Raw genomic sequence first — 24,710 nt, 5'->3', positions numbered from 1 at the left:
CTCTAGGCCACTGTGAATTGCAGTGGGAAGATCTGACAGACTGGATGGTAATGGAAATATGCTGTCTCTCTGGGAATGAGACGGTTAAGGACTCACACAGCTCATTTTACTCTTAACGAGGAGAGGGGGTGAAACACACTTGTGTAAGGCCACTTTACCTCTGCTTTTAAAACCACAGAGTTTAACACGACTCTCCCACTTAATTAAACACACTGTCTCCTAGTCTATATCAGCAAATCAGCCACTTTAACACACACACACACAGAGAGACACACACTATTTTCAGCAATCAGAGACCATATCAGTCATCGGAACATTACATTTCATGTCTCCATGGAGACTTTGCATTGTGAGTGGTATTGTGTGTGTGTGTGTGTGTGTGTGTGTGTGTGTGTGTGTGTGTGTGTGTGTGTGTGTGTGTGTGTGTGTGTGTGTGTGTGTATATATATATATATGTGTGTGTGTGTTTTAACCTTTAAGTTTCCTCTAACCTTTAATTACACCACAGCTGATCTGGCTCTTTCTTGGTGTGTTAGTCAAGTCAAGGTCACAGTAATAGGCTGGCGAGGTGAGTGGCTCTCTTAATGCTGCAGAGCCACTGAATCAAATCATTAAAAAGACCTTAATTATCACTTAATTATTCCCACAATTCTCCAGCTTCAGCCTAGCGTGTGTGTGTGTGTGTGTGTGTGTGTGTGCGAGCGTGCGTGCGTGCGTGCGTGTGCGTGTGTGTGCGAGTGTGTGTGTGGCCAGCCAGTGACGCGGAGAAGAGAGATTAACTCCGCCTTTGGAGTGTGAAAAGAAGGAGGGACTTAGAATAAAGGAGAGAAATGGACACACACACACACACACACACACACACACTCCCTGTTGTAGAGACAGGCGGTCAGAGCACGGAGCTTCCTGGTTTAACGACTGATTACTTAGTCAAACAAACAGAAACATGCTGTGGTTAGTCAGTACTAACAGTAACAGTCAGCAGGACAATATGGCTCCTTCTTATCACCTCTCCATCTGATCTGAAACACAGGATGGTTGAAAACAATATGGCTTCACTTTCTACTTCACAAGGCTAGTAGCTCACACCAGACTATACAGATACACCCTTTCTACCTTCACTAGATTTCACACCAGACTATACTTCACAAGGACTAGATGTAGCTCACCCTTTCACCAGACTATACAGATACACCCTTTCTACCTTCACGAGACTAGATGTTCACACTAGACTATACTGATACACCCTTTCTACCTTCACTAGACTAGATGTTCACACCAGACTATACAGATACACCCTTTCTACCTTCACTAGACTAGATGTTCACACCAGACTATACAGATACACCCTTTCTACCTTCACGAGACTAGATGTTCACATCAGACTATACAGATACACCCTTTGATTCTCCAACATAATGGCCGCTGCAGAACACCTGTCCCACCACCCCCATCCCACACGTACACACACCCCTCTGCTCAGACTGTTACCTCAGTGATAAGTCAGGCAGCCCATAAATAACATGGGTCTGTCTAACATCTGTCTCTGGCGCTATGGCGACGCCCTTGACATGCCAGGTACTGTAGGGCACCAAGATTTACGGGACGCTTCAAACCTCACTACACCCCCCCTTGCCCTGTATATACACACGCACACCCGCCCACCTCTGTCCAGGTGTTTCAGGTGAACATTAAATAACTATTTTTAAAGGAAGAAAGTTCAAACCGACGGCTATGATCGTCTCTCCATGGCTTCCGCAGCACATCTCCCCTAGAGGGACAGAACACTCCTGTTGGGTCATGCTACTGCATCTCTCTAACTCATTCACCCTTTTACCACGTAAGAGTCAACCTTTTATCTAGAAGGACGTGTGTGTGTATCTGATCATGCCAGTGGGTTTCTCTACACCCCCCCGTTGAGAAGGGACTTCCAGCAGCTTCCCTGCACACATTATACACTTATACACATTGCGGTAACGTGTACCTGCTTTAGTTGCTGGGAAAACTTGTTGTCTGGTAGTTTGTCTGTAAAGCTTGTCACGCTCAGAGGCACAACAATGACGCACGGCCTTCATGGAGATGCAGAAGAGAGAGAGAGCAAAAGAAACCATGTACACCATATATCACACACACATGCACACGCACACCGCCTCACTCTCACTGCTCTCTGTTATGCTTTGTGTTTCTGCAGCCAAAGGTTTTCTTTCACAGCAGGCTTTTGAAGATTGAAATGTTGTTGACTCAATTGTCTTCCCTTTTCTCTTCCCCCCTCTCTTTCCTTCCTTCACTCTCCCTCCACCTCTCTCACTCCCTCCCTCCTTCCATCCCTCCCTATTTCCCCCCTCTCCATCTCTCCCACTGTCTCTCTCTCACTACCTCTCTCCCCCTTTCTCCCTCCCTCCCTTCCTGTACCCTATCTCTCCCTCACTCCCCCCTTTCTCTCTCCCTCCCTCCCTTCCTTCCCCATTTCTCGCTCCCTGCCTTTCTCCCCCCCTCCATCCCTCCCTTCCCCATTTCTCCCTCTCCCCCCCTCCCTCCCTCTCCCTCCCTCTTTCCCCTCTCTCCCTCCTTCCCTCCCCATTTCTCTCTCTCTCCCTCCCTCCCTCCCTCCCTCTCCCTCCCTCCCTCCCTCTCTCTCTCTCTCTCTCTCTCTCTCTCTCTCTCTCTCTCCCTCCCTCCCTCCCTCCCTCCCCTCCCCTCCCTCCCTCTCCCCTCCTCCCTCTCCCTCCCTCTCTCCCTCTCTCTCTCTCTCCTCTCCCTCCCCCCTCCCTCCTCTCTCTCTCCCTCCCTCCCTCCCTCCCTCCCTCCCTCCCTCCCTCCCTCCCTCTCCTCCCTCCCTCCCTCCCTCCCTCCCTCTCTCTCTCTCTCTCTCTCTCCTCCCTCCCTCCCTCCCTCCCTCTCCCCTCCCTCCTCCCTCCCTCTCTCTCCAGCTACAGGAGTACTATAAGAAGCAGCAGGAGCAGCTGCATCTTCAGCTTCTGACTCAACAGCAGCAGCAGCAGGCTGGGAAGCAGGCGGCCAAAGAGGTGAGACCCCTACGGAGCAGTGTTATCAAGCACACTTACAAGCACACTCGTACACAGTTGAAGTGGCCAACACGTCAGTTAGGGGATTGTGGAGTATGTAGGGCACATGGAGGTGAAGTGCTGTAACTTACAGAGCGTTTGTACTGGGGCAGAGCGCACACCTCTTCCACCCTCCTCTATTCATCCTCCTCTTTCCCTATCTCCTACTGTCCTCTTATCCTCTCCTTCTCTCCTTTCCTCCTTCTCTCCTCTTCCGGTCTTCTTGCCTTTGTTGTGTAGTCTGGCTCTCCAAACAAGAGTTATAGTAGCGATGGAATATATGTCATTGTTCTGCACTAACACACCATGGTAAACCTCAATGATAGAGAACTCTGCGTTAATAGAGCATAAGGATTCATTTATATGGTTTCTGCGTTATTTCTTGTGTGTGTGTGTGTGTGTGTGTCCGCGTGCGTGCGTGAAGCCTGAGGTAAAATCCTTTTGTCGACTCACTATCGGAGTTGCCTGTCAATTAACCCCCGCAAGCATTGATAACTGTGCCAACACACACACTCCTCCACCAGGTCTAACCACACTAACAGGGATCCCGGTGGGTTTCAAGCAGGATCGCAACACATAACGACAAAGAGCATCCAACAGATCACACCAGATTACTGTCATAGAGGGTGTGTTGGGAGGGGGCTTTGGTTCGATTTAGGCTTGTGAGTTGTCAGAGTTGTCTAAGAGAGCAATCATAAAGGGATTCTCACAAAAACAAACACACACACATATACATGTTCATATTCCCCATCCAATCTTACACACATACAGTACATGTTCCCCATCCAACCTTACACACATACACTCTCCCCATCCAGCCTGACATTTTCAGAGAGTAGAGGAGGGATGTGGCAGGGGCAGAGAAAAAGAGAATAGTGAGAGAGAGTGAGAGAGAGAAAAATGGAGAGAGAGGGGAGAGAGAGGGGAGAGAGAGGGAAGAGAGGGGGGAGAGAGGGGGAGGGGAGAGAGAGGGGAGAGATGGGGGAGAGAGAAGGGAGAGAGAGGGGAGAGAGGGGGAGGGGAGAGAGAGGGGGGAGAGAGGGGAGCAGGTAAGAAACAGAGAAGACTTCTAGGGAGCTCGTGGCCTCCAGAGACCATTGTGGGAATCGCATGAGGAGGCTCGGCCTAGATCTTCCCTCTTTTCTCCCTCCCACCTCTCTTATCCCCCTCTCCCTGTGGACCCTCTCCCCCCTTGCCTACAGCGGTCAGCCAACTCGACCGTGACCAAAGCAAAGCAGTTGTGGTTGACTTGCATGTAGAGACCGTGTCTGATTCCTTTTCTATTTTTTTTTACTCCTGTCCAATTCTCCGGTTATATTTTTCCTGTAACAAGCAGACAAGTGCAAACACTGGTCACACAGACACCGACACACACACACAGCCACACACACAGCCACACACACAGCCACAGACACACACACACACACACACACACACACACACACACACACACACACACACACACACACACACAACACACAACACACACACACACACACACACACACACACACACACACACACACACACACACACACACACACACACACACACACACACACACACACACACACACACACACACACACACACACACACACACACACAAAGCTGATGTGTGATGGCTCACCGCTCCCACTGTTGTGGACATATATCCTCCCCTATGTACAGCTAAAGCCTGATCTACAGTCTAACTCACTGCCTTATAACAATCAATAGTCCAATGCCTCCAGCAGTACAACACTGGTGGTTTTCTTCTCTAGCTGGTGGTTAATTGAATGGTTAATGTCATTGATTGGCCAGAGTCTCCACTCACCTGGTGTCCCAGGTCTGAGAGGAAGAAAGAGAAGCAGCACTGCTGAGGACCTCGAGGCCCGGAGGTGCTCACCCTACTGGTTAGAATGGGTATGGCAGGTAGGTTACATAGGCCTACATAGGTCACCTACTTATCAAGTGCCTAGGGCATATGGGTTAGATGAAGGGCCTAGGGGATACATTTATGGGGACTACAACATGTGAGTACTCAATCAGTCCTTCTTAACCTATTCTGATGAATAGTTGTAATAATAATAGACACATCAATTGGATGAATGGATAGAATCATTGAATAAAAGCTCTGTGTGCTCTGCTGGTCACTCAACAGATGAAAGAGGGAGTGAGGGATGGAGTGAGGGATGGAGAGAGGGATGGAGAGAGGGATGGAGTGAGGAATGGAGAGAGGGATGGAGTGAGGGATGGAGTGAGGGATGGATTGAGGGATGGAAAGAGGGATGGAGTGAGGGATGGAGAGAGGGATGGAGTGAGGGATGGAGTGAGGGATGGAGTTTGGGATGGAGAGAGGGATGGAGTGAGGGATGGAGAGAGGGATGGAGGGATGGAGAGAGGGGTGGAGAGAGAGATGGAGTGAGGGATGGAGTGAGGGGTGAACAGAGGGATGGAGTGAGGGATGGAGAGAGGGATGGAGTGAGGGATGGAGAGAGGGATAAAGAAAGGGAGAAAAATACAAATCTCCCCTGTGCATTTTTTAACATGTGTGTGTCAATGACTGACTTTTTGACCCCTCTGGATTCTCTGAATGTTCCAGTCGTTGTTTTCTGTGTAGAAGTGATTGCAGAAAGAGTGTGTGACTGGTGCATTGGAGCTGGTCAGAAGTCAGCTTAATGAAGTGACTGTCTGTCACACTAGACATTTGGGACTGGCAGTGTGTGTGTGTGTGTGTGTGTGTGTGTGTGTGTGTGTGTGTGTGTGTGTGTGTGTGTGTGTGTGTGTGTGTGTGTGTGTGTGTGTGTGACTGGCAGGCTCAGACAGTGTGTGATGTGCTCATAAATCACGTTGACAGCCTGTTACTGCGCTAGCTTTGGCCACTCAGCCGCGGCTAATGTAAACAGAACACACACACAATGAGTTAAAGAACCACTAGCATGTCTCTGGAGAGAGCGGGTGAGATAGAGGGAGGTGGGGGGAAGATGGACAGACAGTACCAGGGAGAAGGAGAGATGGACCAAGGGAGGGAAAGTGTTGAACGGTACAAGAAAGCTTTAACAGCTTTTAGGTGGATATCAAGAGCTACAGATAAGGCCAGGAGGTTTTCCTGACCACATGACTAGACCAGGAAAAACTCTAGGTCCTGGTTACATGGTCAGGAAAATATCTAGCTGTATATACTAAAGCACATTGTGCATGGTCTACGACAAGGTTGTTGAGTGTGTAGTTGTGACAGAAGTCAAGACAACAAGTGTAACATTGTAACTGGCGGGTCAGAGTCTCCTGCTGTTGGACTTCTCTTCCCTCTCTGGAGGGAATGCCTGTTGTGCTGACACAGTGACCCTCTGCCTCCCTATATATACACACACGCACACACAACCTACCTCCCCAGACGCCCAGTCTGGCAGGAAGTGACCTTGTGGCCTTCCTGTGAGTTCCTCCTGTCTGTTCAAAGGCTCGTCGGCCACTGCTTGCTCACTGATAGAAAAACCTCTATTTATTTATTTTTCCACCCCTCATCTCCTCTCTCTCTCTCTCTCTCTCTCTCTATCTCTCTCTCTCTCTCTCTCTGTTTCTCTCTCTCTCTTTCTCTCTCTCTCTCTCTCTCTCTCTCTCTCTGTTCCTCTCGCTCTCTGTTCCTCTCTCTCTCTCTCTTTCTCTCTCTCTCTCTCTCTCTGTTCCTCTCTCTCTCTTTTCCTCTCTCTCTGTTCCTCTCTCTCTCTCTCTTTCTCTCTCTCTCTCTCTCTCTCTTTCTCTGTTCCTCTCTCTCTCTATCTCTCCTTTCCTCTTGTTATCTGGGGAAGATAAGGGCCATCTCTCAGGGGGGACATCAAACAGTATAACACAGGCTTGGGCCGGCACCGACAGGGAAACCAGGAAAGGGGACATTTATCACCGCGACGCACACTGACGTTATCGCCACATGCCATGTAGTCTGTACCACTCACCCCTTCACCTCCTCCCTCCATCCCTTCCTTCCCTGCTTCCATCTCTCTCTTTCCTCAAGAGTCCCCATACAACAGATTCAAGTTTTGGGGTCACAGTTTTACTTTCCAACACTGCTAGTCTGTGTGGAGTCTTTCAGACTCCATTTTACAATGTACCTGAGATGCATTGATGGAATGGGCTTCCTTAAACCTTAATACAAGTGCTCTCCAATGGAGTGGGGTAGAAATACTGGGAAATACATTTTAGAATTTTATCAACACGTAAGTACTTTCTCTCTTTTCTCTCCACAGCAGCAGATAGGTAACAAGCAGTTGGCCTTCCAGCAGCAGCTCATTCAGATGCAGCAACTTCAACAGCAGCACATCCTCAACCTGCAGAGACAAGGCCTGGTCTCCCTACAGCCCAGTAACCCCATGCAGAGCCTGCAGCAAGGTAAACACACCCAGCCTCACCCACACACCCAAATCCCATGACTTCCTTACCCACCAAATTCCCCCTCTTCCATACCTCCCTACTAGACATAGAGGTCCTGTTGCCAGTTGGTGGGAGTGTTTTAGTGCAAATAATGACAGTACTTAATAGCTAGCACTGCCCTCAGCCCAGCCATCATCTCAAGCTGTGTGCCCACACACTCACACACTCTCACACACACACACTCACACACACACGCACACACACACACACACACACACACACACACACACACACACACACACACACACACACACACACACACACACACACACACACACACACACACACACACACACACACACACACACACACACACACACACACACACACACACACACACACACACACACACACACACACACACACAGAGCCCCAGTACCTACAGCCAGATGTGAAGCCTGTTAACTTAGTCAGCTCATAAAAGATAAAAGCTGGGCGTGATTGTTTGTGGAAGGCAGTCATTTGGATAATGAGTAAAATATGCCACCAAATTCAGAGCTCCAAGAGGGGAAAGGAGGGAGTATCTATGTGTGTCTGTGTTAATGCTTGAGATGAGCCAGATACACAGTCTTTCATTCTTGTTCGTTCTCTCCCTAGTGTGTGTGTGTGTGTGTGTGTGTGTGTGTGTGTGTGTGTGTGTGTGTGTGTGTGTGTGTGTGTGTGTGTGTGTGCTCGGCTCCTCATAACCAACCCCAGCTTTAAGAGTGTACACACGCATACAAACACACACACACACACACACACACACACACACACACACACACACACACACACACACACACACACACACACACACACACACACACACAGTGCTTTGGCGTTCCAAAGTGGCCGCAACATTACTAAATCCCCGACTGGCAAGAACACACACAGACCAGGATAGAGTTTCCTCCCCCATCCTCCCTCCCTCTCTCCCCCTCCCTCTCCTCTCTCTCTCTGTATCGCACTAGCAACCCCCACCCCTCAGTTTTGCAGGCCTAGACATTTTACTCCAGGCTTCACCTCTAAAAGTACTGCACACTGAATGAGTGTGAAAGACAGACTGGAGACGTTTTAAAAGTAGAAGAGTGGAATTTATCAGACAGCTTTAAACCCTGGGCTTTGGCATCTCCCCCTCTTTCTCTCTATCTCTCAGTCTGACTTTCTCTCTTTCTCTCCTCTTCCTCTCTTTCCTCTTTCTCTCTCTCTCTGTCCTCTTCTTCTGTCTTACTCGCTCTCTCCCTCTCGTCAGAGTGGAATTTCCCTGCAGTGTGAAAGAGCCTGTCCATTGTGACGGCTCAGCCAGGCGTGAGGAAGAGCATTCCTCTGGTCAGCCATGCCACACACACACACACACACACACACACACACACACACACACACACACACACACACACACACACACACACACACACACACACACACACACACACACACACACACACACACACACACACACACACACACACACACACACACACACACACACACACTCATACAGACACACATACATACCCAGCCTGGTAGCCCTGCCGCTCTGAGCCCCACTACACGTGGAGTGTGTGTTTGTGTGTGCGCTCCACTGCCCCGCATCAGCGTCCCTCCATCAGTCCGGTATGCATGTGTACATGTGTGTGTGGTGGGCAGATTGTCTATTCGTTCCTTTCCATTTACTTTATTTGCTGTCGATTGGGGCGACTTCATTTCTGTGTTAATCTAACTTGACCCAGGCATAATGTCTATGCTGATAGACATCTAGACACACACACTAGTGGTTGCACACACACACACACACACACACACACACACACACACACACACACACACACACACACACACACACACACACACACACACACACACACAGACAGACAGACAGACAGACAGACAGACAGACAGACAGACAGACAGACAGACAGACAGACAGACAGACAGACAGACAGACAGACAGACAGACAGACAGACAGACAGACAGACAGACAGACAGACAGACAGATATGCGGTATCCAATAAAGATAGCTGGCAGTTTAAATCTATTCACACAGACACGTACCTGTACATGCATACACTCTCTCTCTCAAACACACACAGATATACACACACAGTTCCATTTCTCTAGAGTGAGGATTTTGTTTTGGCTGGCTGAGAGGAGAATGTAGAAGCAGCAGACATAATATTTGGATTTCTGTTAGGATTGTGTATGTTCATGTGTGTGTACGTGTGTGCGCGTGTGTGTCTTTCAGGGACAGCTTGGGCCAGATGCAGAGGGGGCCAGGGGGTCAGGTGTGTGTGATGGGGGGTTGCTGGGTGGACCTATCTCTCCTCTCATAGTGAAATATGAGGAGAAATAGCTATAACATACACACACACATACACACGCACCCAAACACACTCAGACACAGCGCAGCAACAGAAGAAGCATTGCTACCATTGGACAGCAATAATTACTAACAGGGAAGGCTGGGGAATAGGGGATATGTAGAAAGATAACAACACCTACAGAAATTAGCCTTTAGCTTCCTTCAGTTCATACCCCATCATTTTCCTCATACTTAACCACTCCCAGGGGCTTGGCCCACCGAGTCTCTCTGCGTGTGAGTGTGTGTGTGAGTGGCTGTGTAAGTCTCTCTGTGTGTGAGTGTGTGTGTGAGTGGCTGTGAAAGTCTCTCTGCGTGTGAGTGTGTGTGTGAGTGGCTGTGTAAGTCTCTCTGCGTGTGAGTGTGTGTGTGAGTCTCTCTGTGTGTGAGTCTCTCTTTGTGTGAGTTTCTCTTTGTGTGAGTCTCTCTTTGTCTGAGTCTCTCTTTGTGTGAGTCTCTCTGTGTGTGAGTCTCTCTGTGTGTGAGTCTCTCTTTGTGTGAGTCTCTCTTTGTGTGAGTTTCTCTTTGTGTGAGTCTCTCTTTGTGTGAGTTTGTCTTTGTGTGAGTCTCTCTTTGTGTGAGTCTCTCTTTGTGTGAGTGCGTGTAGATACATGTGTAACTGGATGGTGGTTTTGTGAGTAATAACTAATATCCAATAACTAAATCTACACTCTCCTCTCCTCTCATCCCTCACTCTCCTCTTCTCTCATCCCTCACTCTCCTCTTCTCTCATCCCGCACTCTCCTCTCATCCCTCACTGTCCTCTCCTCTCATCCCTCACTCTCCTCATCCCTCACTGTCCTCTCCTCTTCTCCCCTCTCATCCCTCACTGTCCTCTCCTCACATCCCTCACTCTCCTCTCATGCCTCACTATCCTCTCCTCTCATCCCTCATTCCCCCCCCCCTGCAGCCATGTGTCCTGGGGACCTGCAGCAGCTGTGGAAGGAGGTGTCGGGGGTGCAGTCTGCAGAGGAGGCCCTGAAGCAGCAGCAGACTGGAGAGGGTCTGGACCTCAGCACCAACTCTACCTCAACCTCCTTCCCCAAAGCAAACACACGCAGCAGCCTGCACAACGGACATGACAACCACACCCCAAAGAGAGACAGATACAGAGACAGGTACAGAGACAGGTACAGAGACAGGTACAGAGACAGATATAGAGAAAGGTACAGAGACAGATATAGAGACAGGTACAGAGACAGATATAGAGACAGGTACAGAGACAGATATAGAGACAGGTACAGAGACAGGTACAGAGACAGATATAGAGACAGGTACAGAGACAGGTACAGAGACAGGTACAGTTGGGTGCTTTATAAACGTTTCATATGAATGCACCATCGGGCCATATTTCAGAAATGTATTTTATTATCTGGGTTATTGTTAGATGACTGTGTCCCCCGGCGTGAGCTTGTTACGCGATGGACTGCTAGAGGACTGGCATTTTGAAAAGCTGACACACACACACACACACACACATGCTCACACACACATATGCTCACACATCTGATAGAGCTAGAGAGAATGTGATGTGGTCAAACGTTTTGAGAATGACACAAATATTAATTTCCACAAAGTTTGCTGCTTCAGTGTCTTTAGATATTTTTGTCAGATGTTACTATGGAATACTGAAGTATAATTACAAGCATTTCATAAGTGTCAAAGGCTTTAATTGACAATTACATGAAGTTGATGCAAAGAGTCAATATTTGCAGTGTTGACCCTTCTTTTTCAAGACCTCTGCAATCTGCCCTGGCATGCTGTCAATTAACGTCTGGGCCACATCCTGACTGATGGCAGACCATTCTTGCATAATCAATGCTTGGAGTTTGTCAGAATTTGTGGTGTTTTGTTTGTCTACCCACCTCTTGATTGATCACAAGTTCTCAATGGGCTTAAGGTCTGGGGAGTTTCCTGGCCATGGACCCAAAATATCGATGTTTTGTTCCCCGAGCCACTTAGTTATTACTTTTGCCTTATGGCAAGGTGCTCCATCATGCTGGAAAAGGCATTGTTCGTCACCAAACTGTTCCTGGATGGTTGGGAGAAGCTGTTCTCGGAGGATGTGTTGGTACCATTCGTTATTCGTGGCTGTGTTCTTAGGCAAAATTGTGAGTGAGCCCACTCCGTTGGCTGAGAAGCAACCCCACACATGAATGGTCTCAGGATGCTTTACTGTTGGCATGACACAGGACTGATGGTAGCTCTCACCTTGTCTTCTCCGGACAAGCTTTTTTCCGGATGCCCCAAACAATCGGAAAGGGGATTCATCAGAGAAACTGACTGTACCCCAGTCCTCAGCAGTAAAATCGTTGTACCTTTTGCAGAATATCAGTCTGTCCCTGATGTTTTTCCTGGAGAGAAGTGGCTTCTTTGCTACCCTTCTTGACACCAGGCCATCCTCCAAAAGTCTTCGCCTCACCGTGTGTGCAGATGCACTCACACCTGCCTGCTGCCATTCCTGAGCAAGCTCTGTACTGGTGGTGCCCCGATCCCGCAGCTGAATCAACTTTAGGAGACGGTTCTTGGGCGCCCTGAAGCCTTCTTCACAACAATTGAACCGCTCTCCTTGAAGTTCTTGATGATCCGATAAATGGTTGATTTAGGTGCAATCTTACTGGCAGCAATATCCTTGCCTGTAAAGCCCTTTTTGTGCAAAGCAATGATGATGGCCCATATTTCCTTGCAGGTAACCATGATTGACAGAGGAAGAACAATGATTCCAAGCACCACCCTCCTTTTGAAGCTTACAGTCTGTTATTCGAACTCAATCAGCATGACAGAGTGATGTCCAGCCTTGTCCTCGTCAACACTCACACCTGTGTTAACGAGAGAATCACTGACATGTTGTCAGCTGGTCCTTTTGTGGCAGGGCTGAAATGCAGTGGAAATGTTTTTTGGGGATTCAGTTCATTTGCATGGCAAAGAGAGACTTTGCAATGAATTGCAATTCATCTGATCACTCTTCATAACATTCTGGAGTAAATGCAAATTGCCCTCATACAAACTGAGGCAGCAGACTTTGTGAGAATTAATATTTGTGTCATTCTCAAAACTTTTGGCCACGACTGTACACTAATAGTGATACAGCGTGACTGATGTGTGCTCAATGCGCCCTGTAGAAGAACTGTGCTGGACGTAATTCACACGTAGTTACTATGTCTTTAGACTGCCATGATGTGCGTATCTGTGTGTAAGGTGTGTGTGTATAGTGTTAAGTACTGTGTAATAAGCTGGTGTGTGTAATATTCTAGTGTAAACGGCCCTCAGTTAGTTTGATTTGTGGTTTTCTCATGTGTTTTCTGGAGTGGAGCACAAACTACTACTCTACTGCCGTCCAGGGGCCAGTTTGGCATGGGTGTGTCTAGGTGAACATTATGAGATGAGGAGGAAGAGGAGGAGGAGGAAGAGGAGGAGGAGGAGGAAGAGGGGTAGGATGAGGAGGAGGAGGGGGAGGAAGGGGAGGAAGATAAGGGGGAGGAGGAGGAGGAGGAAGAGGGGGAGGAGGAGTAAATGAGGAAAGCGTGACCTGAGAAATGGTTTGTTCGAATGTGAGCACAAAGTAGAAAAAGTGTTGTGTGTATGTAGAGTTATTCATTGTGTGTGTTTGTTGGTTGTGTGTGTTTGTTTGTTGGGGCATGTGTGTGTTCAGGGGAGATGTATGTTTCAAATTGTGTGTGTTTGTTGGGTATGTATTCACCCGTGGGTTGTGTTCATTTAATCTTTAAGAGCAAGACTCTTTGAATGGATCTCCTCCTTCAGCAAGGCAGACCTCGGAGATGAACACCTCATGCCTTACACCAAAGGCGGCCCGCTATCCAGCAGCCAGTGAGTAACTCACACTCAGAAACACACACAGACCAGACATGCTGAGAATGAAGACATGCTCCCTCTGTGTGGGGGAAGTATAAGAGAGCTAGCTCCTGTGACATTTGACTGGCCCATGCGAACACTACCCTAGCATTGCTAATAGGGAGGCAGAGGAGACTGAAGGGAGGAGAAAGGAGGGGGCTAGCATGCTACAGATAATGCATGGCTGATGTGGACTGGTGTGTGGTTGCCAGTAGTTTGTCGCTTCTGCAGTCTGAGCAGCTTCTGAACTGAGTCAACCACAGCCAACACGCACGCGCACATGCACACACACACACACACACACACACACACACACACACACACACACACACACACACACACACACACACACAGCACATCTGCCCAATGAGAGGGGAATAGGGGAGGAGAAGAGGGGAAAAGAGAGGAAGGAGAGGAGGGGATGAGAATGCGCTTGTCTTTGGGATGGTCCCATCTGTGAGAGGGATGGTTTGTGTTATACAACCCTGTGATGTGGATCTGGCAGAAGCCTCAACCTCCTCCACACACACAGACACACACAAAGACACACACGAACATAAACACATGTGAACATTGCTGTTCCAGCCTGTATGTCTCTGGATGCTGGTAGATTTCATGTAAATAAACTGTGAACTCTCTGTGGGAGTTTGTCAGACATGAGGCCAGGCTGGTTCAAACCTCATCTGCAGCACAATGTGAACCCTGTACACTGGCTACTGGACACACACCAAACACACACAGCCACTGGACCTGCCGTCACAGGCCTGGATCCAGCCCAAACCAGAATCAGCATCCCAGAGCTACACACACACACACGCACGCGCGCACACACACACGCACGCACGCTCGCTCACTCACTCACTCACTCACTCACTCACACACACACACAGAACTGTCTCACCACAATAAAGCATACAGCCACGTCTCAGAACAACCGGCGTATGAGGGATAAGACCGCCGCCCTACTCACCAATCATGCGGGCCGTATGGGTCGCTCTGCCCGCCCATACTGACTAGAGAGGGGGGTGGGGACTGGGGCATTGTGAGGATGAACGTTTGAAACGGAGGAACACAAACACCATTCTGCTCTTAGCTTCATGTTCACCATGCTCTTATGACAGTAAGGGAACTATGCCCTTAGTGTGGAACAATGGATGCTTGCACTGTGTGTGTGCTTTTGCTGCTCAGAGGCATATGTCTGTGGTTCTGATGTGTGCTTTATTTCATCTGTCAATGGTCATCTCAAATGAGATCACTAATTCCTTTTCCCTTACAGTATGTGTTGTCTATACAGTATGTGTTGTCTATACAGCATGTGTTGTCTATATGGTATGTGATGTCTATACAGTATGTGTTGTCTGTACAGTATGTGTTGTCTGTAGAGTATGTGTTGTCGGTACAGTATGTGTTGTCTGTACAGTATGTGTTGTCTGTAGAGTATGTGTTGTCGGTACAGTATGTGTTGTCTATACAGTATGTGTTGTCTATACAGCATGTGTTGTCTATATGGTATGTGATGTCTATACAGTATGTGTTGTCTGTACAGTATGTGTTGTCTGTAGAGTATGTGTTGTCGGTACAGTATGTGTTGTCTGTACAGTATGTGTTGTCTGTACAGTATGTGTTGTCTATACACTATGTGTTGTCTGTAGAGTATGTGTTGTCTGTACAGTATGTGTTGTCTATACAGTATGTGTTGTCTGTACAGTATGTGTTGTCTATACACTATGTGTTGTCTGTAGAGTATGTGTTGTCTGTACAGTATGTGTTGTCTATGCAGCATGTGTTGTCTGTACAGTATGTGTTGTCTGTACAGTATGTGTTGTCGATACAGCATGTGTTGTCTGTACAGCATGTGTTGTCTATACAGCATGTGTTGTCGATACAGCATGTGTTGTCTGTACAGTGGTCCTGTACAGTATGTGTTGTCTATACAGTATGTGTTGTCTATACAGTATGTGTTGTCTATACAGTATGTGTTGTCTGTACAGTATGTGTTGTCTATACAGTATGTGTTGTCTGTACAGTATGTGTTGTCTGTAGAGTATGTGTTGTCTATACAGTATGTGTTGTCTATATGGTATGTGATGTCTATACAGTATGTGTTGTCTATACAGCATGTGTTGTCTGTACAGTATGTGTTGTCTATACAGTATGTGTTGTCTGTACAGTGGTCCTGTACAGTATGTGTTGTCTATACAGTATGTGTTGTCTGTACAGTATGTGTTGTCTGTACAGTATGTGTTGTCTATACAGTATGTGTTGTTTATACAGTATGTGTTGTCTGTACAGTGGTCCTGTACAGTATGTGTTGTCTATACAGTATGTGTTGTCTATACAGTATGTGTTGTCTGTACAGTATGTGTTGTCTATACAGTATGTGTTGTCTGTACAGTATGTGTTGTCTATACAGTATGTGTTGTCTATACAGCATGTGTTGTCGATACAGCATGTGTTGTCTGTACAGTGGTCCTGTACAGTATGTGTTGTCTATACAGTATGTGTTGTCTATACAGTATGTGTTGTCTATACAGTATGTGTTGTCTACACAGCATGTGTTGTCTGTACAGTATGTGTTGTCTGTACAGTATGTGTTGTCTATACAGTATGTGTTGTCTGTACAGTATGTGTTGTCTGTACAGTGGTCCTGTACAGTATGTGTTGTCTATACAGTATGTGTTGTCTATACAGTATGTGTTGTCTATACAGTATGTGTTGTCTGTACAGTATGTGTTGTCTATACAGTATGTGTTGTCTATACAGCATGTGTTGTCTGTACAGTATGTGTTGTCTATACAGTATGTGTTGTCTGTACAGTGGTCCTGTACAGTATGTGTTGTCTATACAGTATGTGTTGTCTGTACAGTGGTCCTGTACAGTATGTGTTGTCTATACAGTATGTGTTGTCTATACAGTATGTGTTGTCTATACAGCATGTGTTGTCTATACAGTATGTGTTGTCTATACAGCATGTGTTGTCTATACAGTATGTGTTGTCTATACAGCATGTGTTGTCTGTACAGTATGTGTTGTCTATACAGTATGTGTTGTCTATACAGCATGTGTTGTCTATACAGTATGTGTTGTCTATACAGCATGTGTTGTCTGTACAGTATGTGTTGTCTATACAGTATGTGTTGTCTGTACAGTGGTCCTGTACAGTATGTGCTGTCTATACAGTATGTGTTGTCTGTACAGTATGTGTTGTCTGTACAGTATGTGTTGTCTATACAGTATGTGTTGTTTATACAGTATGTGTTGTCTGTACAGTATGTGTTGTCTATACAGCATGTGTTGTCTATACAGTATGTCTTGTCTATAGAGTATGTGTTGTCTGTACAGTATGTGTTGTCTATACAGAATGTGATGTCTACAGTGTGCCTGTACAGTATGTGTTGTCTATATAGTATGTGTTGTCTGTACAGTATGTGTTGTCTATACAGTATGTGTTGTCTATACAGTATGTGTTGTCTGTACAGTATGTGTTGTCTGTACAGTATGTGATGTCTGTACATCTGTTATGTTAGCTTCACATCATTCTAACCTGCTATTTTTCTCTCCCCCCTCTCTCCCCTCTCTCTCCCTCTCTTCACCCTCTCTCTCCCCTCTCTCTCCCTCTCTTCACCCTCTCTCCCCCCTCTCTCCCTCTCTTCACCCTCTCTCTCCCCTTTCTCCCCCCTCTCTCCCTCTCTTCACCCTCTCTCTCCCCTTTCTCCCCCCTCTCTCCCTCTCTTCACCCTCTCTCTCCCCTTTCTCACCCCTCTCTCCCTCTCTTCACCCTCTCTCTCCCCCTCTCTCTCCCTCTCTCCCCTCTCTCCCTCTCTCCCCCTCTCTCTCCCTCTCTTCACCCTCTCTCTCCCCTCTCTCCCTCTCTCCCCCCTCTCTCTCCCTCTCTTCACCCTCTCTCTCCCCTCTCTCCCCCCTCTCTCTCCCTCTCTTCACCCTCTCTCCCCTCTCTCTCCCCTCTCCCCCTCTCCCCCTCTCTCCCTCTCTTCACCCTCCCCTCTCCCCTTTCTCACCCCTCTCTCCCTCTCTTCACCCTCTCTCTCCCCTCTCTCTCCCCTCTCTCCCTCTCTCCCTCTCTCCCCCTCTCTCTCCCTCTCTTCACCCTCTCTCTCCCCTCTCTCCCTCTCTCCCCCCTCTCTCTCCCTCTCTTCACCCTCTCTCTCCCCTCTCTCCCCCCTCTCTCTCCCTCTCTTCACCCTCTCTCCCCCTCTCTCCCCTCTCTCCCTCTCTCCCCCCCTCTATCTCCCTCTCTTCACCCCTCTCTCCCCTCTCTCTCCCTCTCTCCCCTCTCTCCCTCTCTCCCCCTCTCTCTCCCTCTCTTCACCCCTCTCTCTCCCCTCTCTCCCTCTCCCCCCTCTCTCTCCCTCTCTTCACCCTCTCTCTCCCCTCTCTCCCTCTCCCCCCTCTCTCTCCCTCTCTTCACCCTCTCTCTCCCCTCTCTCTCCCCTCTCCCCTCTCTCCCTCTCTCTCCCCTCTCTCCCTCTCTCCCCCCTCTCTCTCCCTCTCTTCACCCTCTCTCTCCCCTCTCTCTCCCTCTCTCCCCCCTCTCTCTCCCTCTCTTCACCCTCTCTCTCCCCTCTCTCTCCCCTCTCTCCCCTCTCCCTCTCTCCCCCCTCTCTCTCCCCTCTCTCTCGCTCTCTCAGCCACGAGGAGCATGCAGGTTCCCATCCTCTCTATGGCCATGGAGAGTGTAAATGGCCTGGCTGTGAGGCTCTGTGTGATGACATGGGACAGTTCATCAAGTGAGTAACACCCTGAAGCTGCATTCATCAACGACTCTCCTCCACACAGCCACTGTGTGTCAGTCAGCCCATGCTACAAAGAATGGACTGGGCCCTTATTGCTGATGGATTGTCACTTTCACTCTTCCTAGCATGACTTTCTAGTGACTAGTGTAGGACTCCACAGTGAGTACTACTATTTCAGTCAGCCCAGACACACACTACCAGCGAACGCAGCGACTAGCCAGTGCTGAGTGTCAGTCAGTCAGTGTAGCTTTCTACAGCCTTCCATCAATAATGAATCAGTTGCTATCGGTTACATCAGGCTCCCTTGGTAGAGCAGAGCGTTTTGTTATTGTGTGTCCGTCTACATTATTTAACAGCTCTCTCTCTCTCTGTCAGCCTTCTCTCATCCCTTTATCCCTCACTTCAATCCCTCTATCTCTATTTACGTGGTGAGAGAACCTGTGACAGGGTGCTGATAAGGTATCAAAGAAACCGAGGTTACGCCTTATAAGATAGCATAAGTCATTCAGTGTGTGTGTATGTGTGTGTGTTACCTGTCTGTAACTGGTCCCTCCCGTCTCTAGCTGATTAGTGTTGTGCTCCCAGAGTTCTCTGCTCTGAAGGGTCAAGCAAATTGTTTCCACGCTTCGTTAGTGGTTTACTTAATTAGCTCATTTACAATCACAGCTCTTTGTTTCCATGGCGCTAGCATAGACTTCAAACAGCAGCTCCCTCTCTGTCCATCTCCCCCTGCTTTCCTTCTCTCTCTCCTCTCTGTCTTTCTTTACCTCTCTGTCCATCTCCCCCTGCTCTCCTTCTCTCTCTCCTCTCTGTCTTTCTTTACCTCTCTGTCCATCTCCCCCTGCTTTCCTTCTCTCTCTCCTCTCTGTCTTTCTTTACCTCTCTGTCCATCTCCCCCTGCTTTCCTTCTCTCTCTCCTCTCTGTCTTTCTTTACCTCTCTGTCCATCTCCCCCTGCTCTCCTTCTCTCTCTCCTCTCTGTCTTTCTTTACCTCTCTGTCCATCTCCCCCTGCTTTCCTTCTCTCTCTCCTCTCTGCCTTTCTTTACCTCTCTGTCCATCTCCCCCTGCTCTCCTTCTCTCTCTCCTCTCTGTCTTTCTTTACCTCTCTGTCCATTTCCCCCTGCTTTCCTTCTCTCTCTCCTCTCTGTCTTTCTTTACCTCTCTGTCCATCTCCCCCTGCTTTCCTTCTCTCTCTCCTCTGTCTTTCTTTACCTCTCTGTCCATCTCCCCCTGCTCTCCTTCTCTCTCCTCTCTGCCTTTCTTTACCTCTCTGTCCATCTCCCCCTGCTTTCCTTCTCTCTCTCATCTCTGTCTTTCTTTACCTCTCTGTCCATCTCCCCCTGCTTTCCTTCTCTCTCTCCTCTCTGTCTTTCTTTACCTCTCTGTCCATCTCCCCCTGCTTTCCTTCTCTCTCTCCTCTCTGCCTTTCTTTACCTCTCTGTCCATCTCCCCCTGCTTTCCTTCTCTCTCTCGTATCTGTCTTTCTTTACCTCTCTGTCCATCTCCCCCTGCTTTCCTTCTCTCTCAATTCAATTCAATTCAAGGGGCTTTATTGGCATGGGTAACATGTGTTAACATTGCCAAAGCAAGTAAGGTAGATAATATATAAAGTGAAATAAACAATAAAAATTAACAGTAGACATCACACATACAGAAGTTTCAAAACAATGAAGACATTACAAATGTCATATTATATATATATACAGTGTTTTTACAATGTACAAATGGTTAAGGACACAAGATAAAATAAATAAGCATAGATATGGGTTGTATTTACAATTGTGCGTGTTCTTCACTGGTTGCCCTTTTCTCGTGGCAACAGGTCACAAATCTTGCTGCTCTGATGGCACACTGTGGAATTTCACCCAGAAGATATGGGAGTTTTTCAAAATTGGATTTGTTTTTGAATTCTTTGTGGATCTGTGTAATCTGAGGGAAATATGTCTCTCTAATATGGTCATACATTGGGCAGGAGGTTAGGAAGTGCAGCTCAGTTTCCACCTCATTTTGTGGGCAGTGAGCACATAGCCTGTCTTCTCTTGAGAGCCATGTCTGCCTACGGCGGCCTTTCTCAATAGCAAGGCTATGCTCGCTGAGTCTGTACATAGTCAAAGCTTTCCTTAATTTTGGGTCAGTCACAGTGGTCAGGTATTCTGCCGCTGTGTACTCTCTGTGTAGGGCCAAATAGCATTCTAGTTTGCTCTGTTTTTTTGTTAATTCTTTCCAATGTGTCAAGTAATTATCTTTTTGTTTTCTCATGATTTGGTTGGGTCTAATTGTGCTGCTGTCATGGGGCTCTGTAGGGTGTGTTTGTGAACAGAGCCCCAGGACCAGCTTGCTAAGGGGACTCTTCTCCAGGTTCATCTCTCTGTAGGTGATGGCTTTGTTGTGGAAGGTTTGGGAATCGCTTCCTTTTAGGTGGTTATAGAATTTAACAGCTCTTTTCTGGGTTTTGATAATTAGTGGGTATCGGCCTAATTCTGCTCTGCATGCATTATTTGGTGTTCTACGTTGTACACGGAGGATATTTTTGCAGAATTCTGCGTGCAGAGTCTCAATTTGGTGTTTGTCCCATTTTGTGAAGTCTTGGTTGGTGAGCGGACCCCAGACCTCACAACCATAAAGGGCAATGGGCTCTATGACTGATTCAAGTATTTTTAGCCAAATCCTAATTGGTATGTTGAAATTTATGTTCCTTTTGATGGCATAGAATGCCCTTCTTGCCTTGTCTCTCAGATCGTTCACAGCTTTGTGGAAGTTACCTGTGGCGCTGATGTTTAGGCCAAGGTATGTATAGTTTTTTGTGTGCTCTAGGGCAACAGTGTCTAGATGGAATTTGTATTTGTGGTCCTGGTGACTGGACCGTTTTTGGAACACCATTGTTTTGGTCTTACTGAGATTTACTGTCAGGGCCCAGGTCTGACAGAATCTGTGCATAAGATCTAGGTGCTGCTGTAGGCCCTCCTTGGTTGGTGACAGAAGCACCAGATCACCAGCAAACAGCAGACATTTGACTTCAGATTCTAGTAGGGTGAGGCCGGGTGCTGCAGACTTTTCTAGTGCCTGCGCCAGTTCGTTGATATATATGTTGAAGAGGGTGGGGCTTAAGCTGCATCCCTGTCTAACCCCACGACCCTGTGTGAAGAAATTTGTGTGTTTTTTGCCAATTTTAACCGCACACTTGTTGTTTGTGTACATAGATTTTATGATGTTGTATGTTTTACCCCCAACACCACTTTCCATCAGTTTGTATAGCAGACCCTCATGCCAAATTGAGTCGAAGGCTTTTTTGAAATCAACAAAGCATGAGAAGACTTTGCCTTTGTTTTGGTTTGTTTGGTTGTCAATTAGGGTGTGCAGGGTGAATACATGGTCTGTTGTACGGTAATTTGGTAAAAAGCCAATTTGACATTTGCTCAGTACATTGTTTTCATTGAGGAAGTGTACGAGTCTGCTGTTAATGATAATGCAGAGGATTTTCCCAAGGTTACTGTTGACGCATATTCCACAGTAGTTATTGGGGTCAAATTTGTCTCCATTTTTGTGGATTGGGGTGATCAGTCCTTGGTTCCAAATATTGGGGAAGATGCCAGAGCTAAGGATGATGTTAAAGAGTTTTAGTATAGCCAATTGGAATTTGTTGTCTGTATATTTGATCATTTCATTGAGGATACCATCAACACCACAGGCCTTTTTGGGTTGGAGGGTTTTTATTTTGTCCTGTAACTCATTCAATGTAATTGGAGAATCCAGTGGGTTCTGGTAGTCTTTAATAGTTGATTCTAAGATCAGTATTTGATCATGTATATGTTTTTGCTCTTTATTCTTTGTTATAGAGCCAAAAAGATTGGAGAAGTGGTTTACCCATACATCTCCATTTTGGATAGATAATTCTTTGTGTTGTTGTTTGTTTAGTGTTTTCCAATTTTCCCAGAAGTGGTTAGAGTCTATGGATTCTTCAATTACATTGAGCTGATTTCTGACATGCTGTTCCTTCTTTTTCCGTAATGTATTTCTGTATTGTTTTAGTGATTCGCCATAGTGAAGGCGTAGACTCAGGTTTTCCGGGTCTCTGTTTTTGGTTGGACAGGTTTCTCAATTTCTTTCTTAGATTTTTGCATTCTTCATCAAATCATTCATCAAATTCAAAATCAAATTGATCAAATTCTCCATCAAACCCCCTGCTTTCATTCTCTCTCTCCTCTCTGTCTTTATTTACCTCTCTTTCCATGTCCCCCTGCTTTCCTTCTCTCTCTCCTCTCTGCATTTCTTTACCTCTCTGTCCATCTCCCCCTGCTTTCCTTCTCTCTCTCCTCTCTGCCTTTCTTTACCTCTCTGTCCATCTCCCCCTGCTTTCCTTCTCTCTCTCCTCTCTGTCTTTCTTTACCTCTCTGTCCATCTCCCCCTGCTTTCCTCCTCTCTCTCCTCTCTGTCTTTCTTTACCTCTCTGTCCATCTCCCCCTGCTTTCCTTCTCTCTCTCCTCTCTGTCTTTCTTTACCTCTCTGTCCATCTCCCCCTGCTTTCCTCCTCTCTCTCCTCTCTGCGTTTCTTTACCTCTCTGTCCATCTCCCCCTGCTTTCCTTCTCTCTCTCCTCTCTGTCTTTCTTTACCTCTCTGTCCATCTCCCCCTGCTTTCCTTCTCTCTCTCCTCTCTGCCTTTCTTTGCCTCTTTGTCTTGTCTGTTTGCCAGTTTGGAGTCTTTGGGGATGGTGTGTAAAGTGGAGAGGGGAGAGGGAGGGGTGAGGGGGGTACAGCGTGGAGATTGGGTGTGTGTATGTGAACGTGTGTGCTGGTGGGAACAAGGGGTGATACATCTAAGCCTGATGTAAACAGTAAGTTGTTACTATTTGTTAGCGTGATGTCACAACACACAACATGTCAGGCGAACAAACTCACTAATACACACAGGCACATTCCACTGAGATCCTGATATCTCTACTACAACAGCTTCAGGACAGTCCACTTGTGGCTAACAAATAACAACCCATAACCAACCCCTAGCAATCCCATTATGAATATTTTAACAGAGGCCAAAGGAACCCTTAACCAAGGCTTTACCAAGACCTAACAATGTCTGTAAGGTAGAGAAACAGACTTTATAATTATCCACTGAGATAATATCTTGAGGGATAGTGTGTATTAACATGGCATGGTACACACACACACACTCATATACCCGGAGGAGGTGTTGTGAAATGATGGCAGCGGACAGTCTGATCAAAGCCAGAGGCAGGCTGGGAAAGTTTTGAGAGGAAAGCTGTTGTTTGGTGTCTTATTTCACACAGCCTCAGGGCAGGTGGAGTGAGAGGGGGAGAGAGAGAGAGAGACAAACCAAACAGTGACAGATAAAGCCGTCAGGTCGACAGTGCGCTCCCCTTCAGCCTTCCTTAGTCATCGCTCCGGGCAGGAAGAGACGAGAGATGAGAGGAGACACTCTTCTATTTCCAGCTCTTTTCTTCCTTCTGATCTTTGATCTCTCTCTTTCTCTCCCCCTTTCCTCCCTTCCCCTTTATTTTTCTTTGTCCCACCACTATCCTCTTCCCATCACCTATTTTCTTCTCTTCTCCTCTTCTATCTAATTAGTAGAGACATTTACTAATTTCCCCTTCTGTCTCTTTCTCTCGCTCTATGCCATCTGGTATAGTACTTTCTTGTTTGTGGTTAGTGGGGCTGATGGTAATGGGTAATGTGGGTTGAATCCCGGTCTGAGAGGGCTGAGGAGTAAACAGAGACTCATTGTCGGGACGCACAGAAAAAACCTGGCTACTGTTTATGACTGAGCCACAGAGTTGGAGAGGGGTTGGGGTGGGGCGGGGGCAGAGGTGGAGGATTTTAGAGGAAAATAGGAAAAAATGATGTTGGAGTGAAGGGTTATAGAGAGGGTTAGGGAGTGGAGGAGTAAAGAGAGAGTTCGGAAGTGGAGGAGTAAAGAGAGAGTGGGGGAGTGGAGGATTATAGAGAGAGTTGGGGAGTGGAGGTGTAAAGAGAGAGTTTGGGAGTGGATGTATAAAGAGAGAGTTACGGAGTGGAGGAGTAAAGAGAGAGTTAGGGAGTGGAGGAGTAAAGAGAGAGTTAGGGAGTGGAGGAGTAAAGAGAGAGTTGGGGAGTGAAGTATTATAGAGAGAGTTAGGGAGTGGAGGAGTGAAGAGAGAGTTAGGGAGTGGAGGATTATAGAGAGAGTTAGGGAGTGGAGGAGTAAAGAGAGAGTTAGGGAGTGGAGGACTATAGAGAGAGTTAGGGAGTGGAGGATTAAAGAGAGAGTTAGGGAGTGGAGGATTATAGAGAGAGTTAGGGAGTGG

The 24,710-nt window shown here is 47.3% G+C and overlaps 1 protein-coding gene across 5 annotated transcripts in view; it reads left to right on the top strand.

Moving 5' to 3' along the window:
• LOC135540057 (forkhead box protein P4-like) overlaps positions 1-24,710 on the top strand; it is a 188,427-nt gene that overhangs the window by 134,093 nt on the left and 29,624 nt on the right. For 3 of the 5 annotated variants that reach the window (XM_064966381.1, XM_064966378.1, XM_064966379.1), the window contains exons 5-9: positions 2,928-3,023; positions 7,284-7,425; positions 10,714-10,921; positions 13,533-13,631; positions 18,305-18,403. In XM_064966381.1, the coding sequence (XP_064822453.1) occupies positions 2,928-3,023; positions 7,284-7,425; positions 10,714-10,921; positions 13,533-13,631; positions 18,305-18,403 (644 nt within the window). The remainder of the gene's footprint in view (positions 1-2,927; positions 3,024-7,283; positions 7,426-10,713; positions 10,922-13,532; positions 13,632-18,304; positions 18,404-24,710) is intronic. The other 2 variants (XM_064966382.1, XM_064966380.1) reach the window with 1 other exon arrangement.

The sequence above is a fragment of the Oncorhynchus masou genome, chromosome 5 (genome assembly GCF_036934945.1).
Source record: "Oncorhynchus masou masou isolate Uvic2021 chromosome 5, UVic_Omas_1.1, whole genome shotgun sequence".
Taxonomy (NCBI): Eukaryota; Metazoa; Chordata; class Actinopteri; order Salmoniformes; family Salmonidae; genus Oncorhynchus; species Oncorhynchus masou.
Note: the sequence above shows the minus strand (reverse complement) of the source record. Positions and strands in the feature narration are given on the sequence as shown.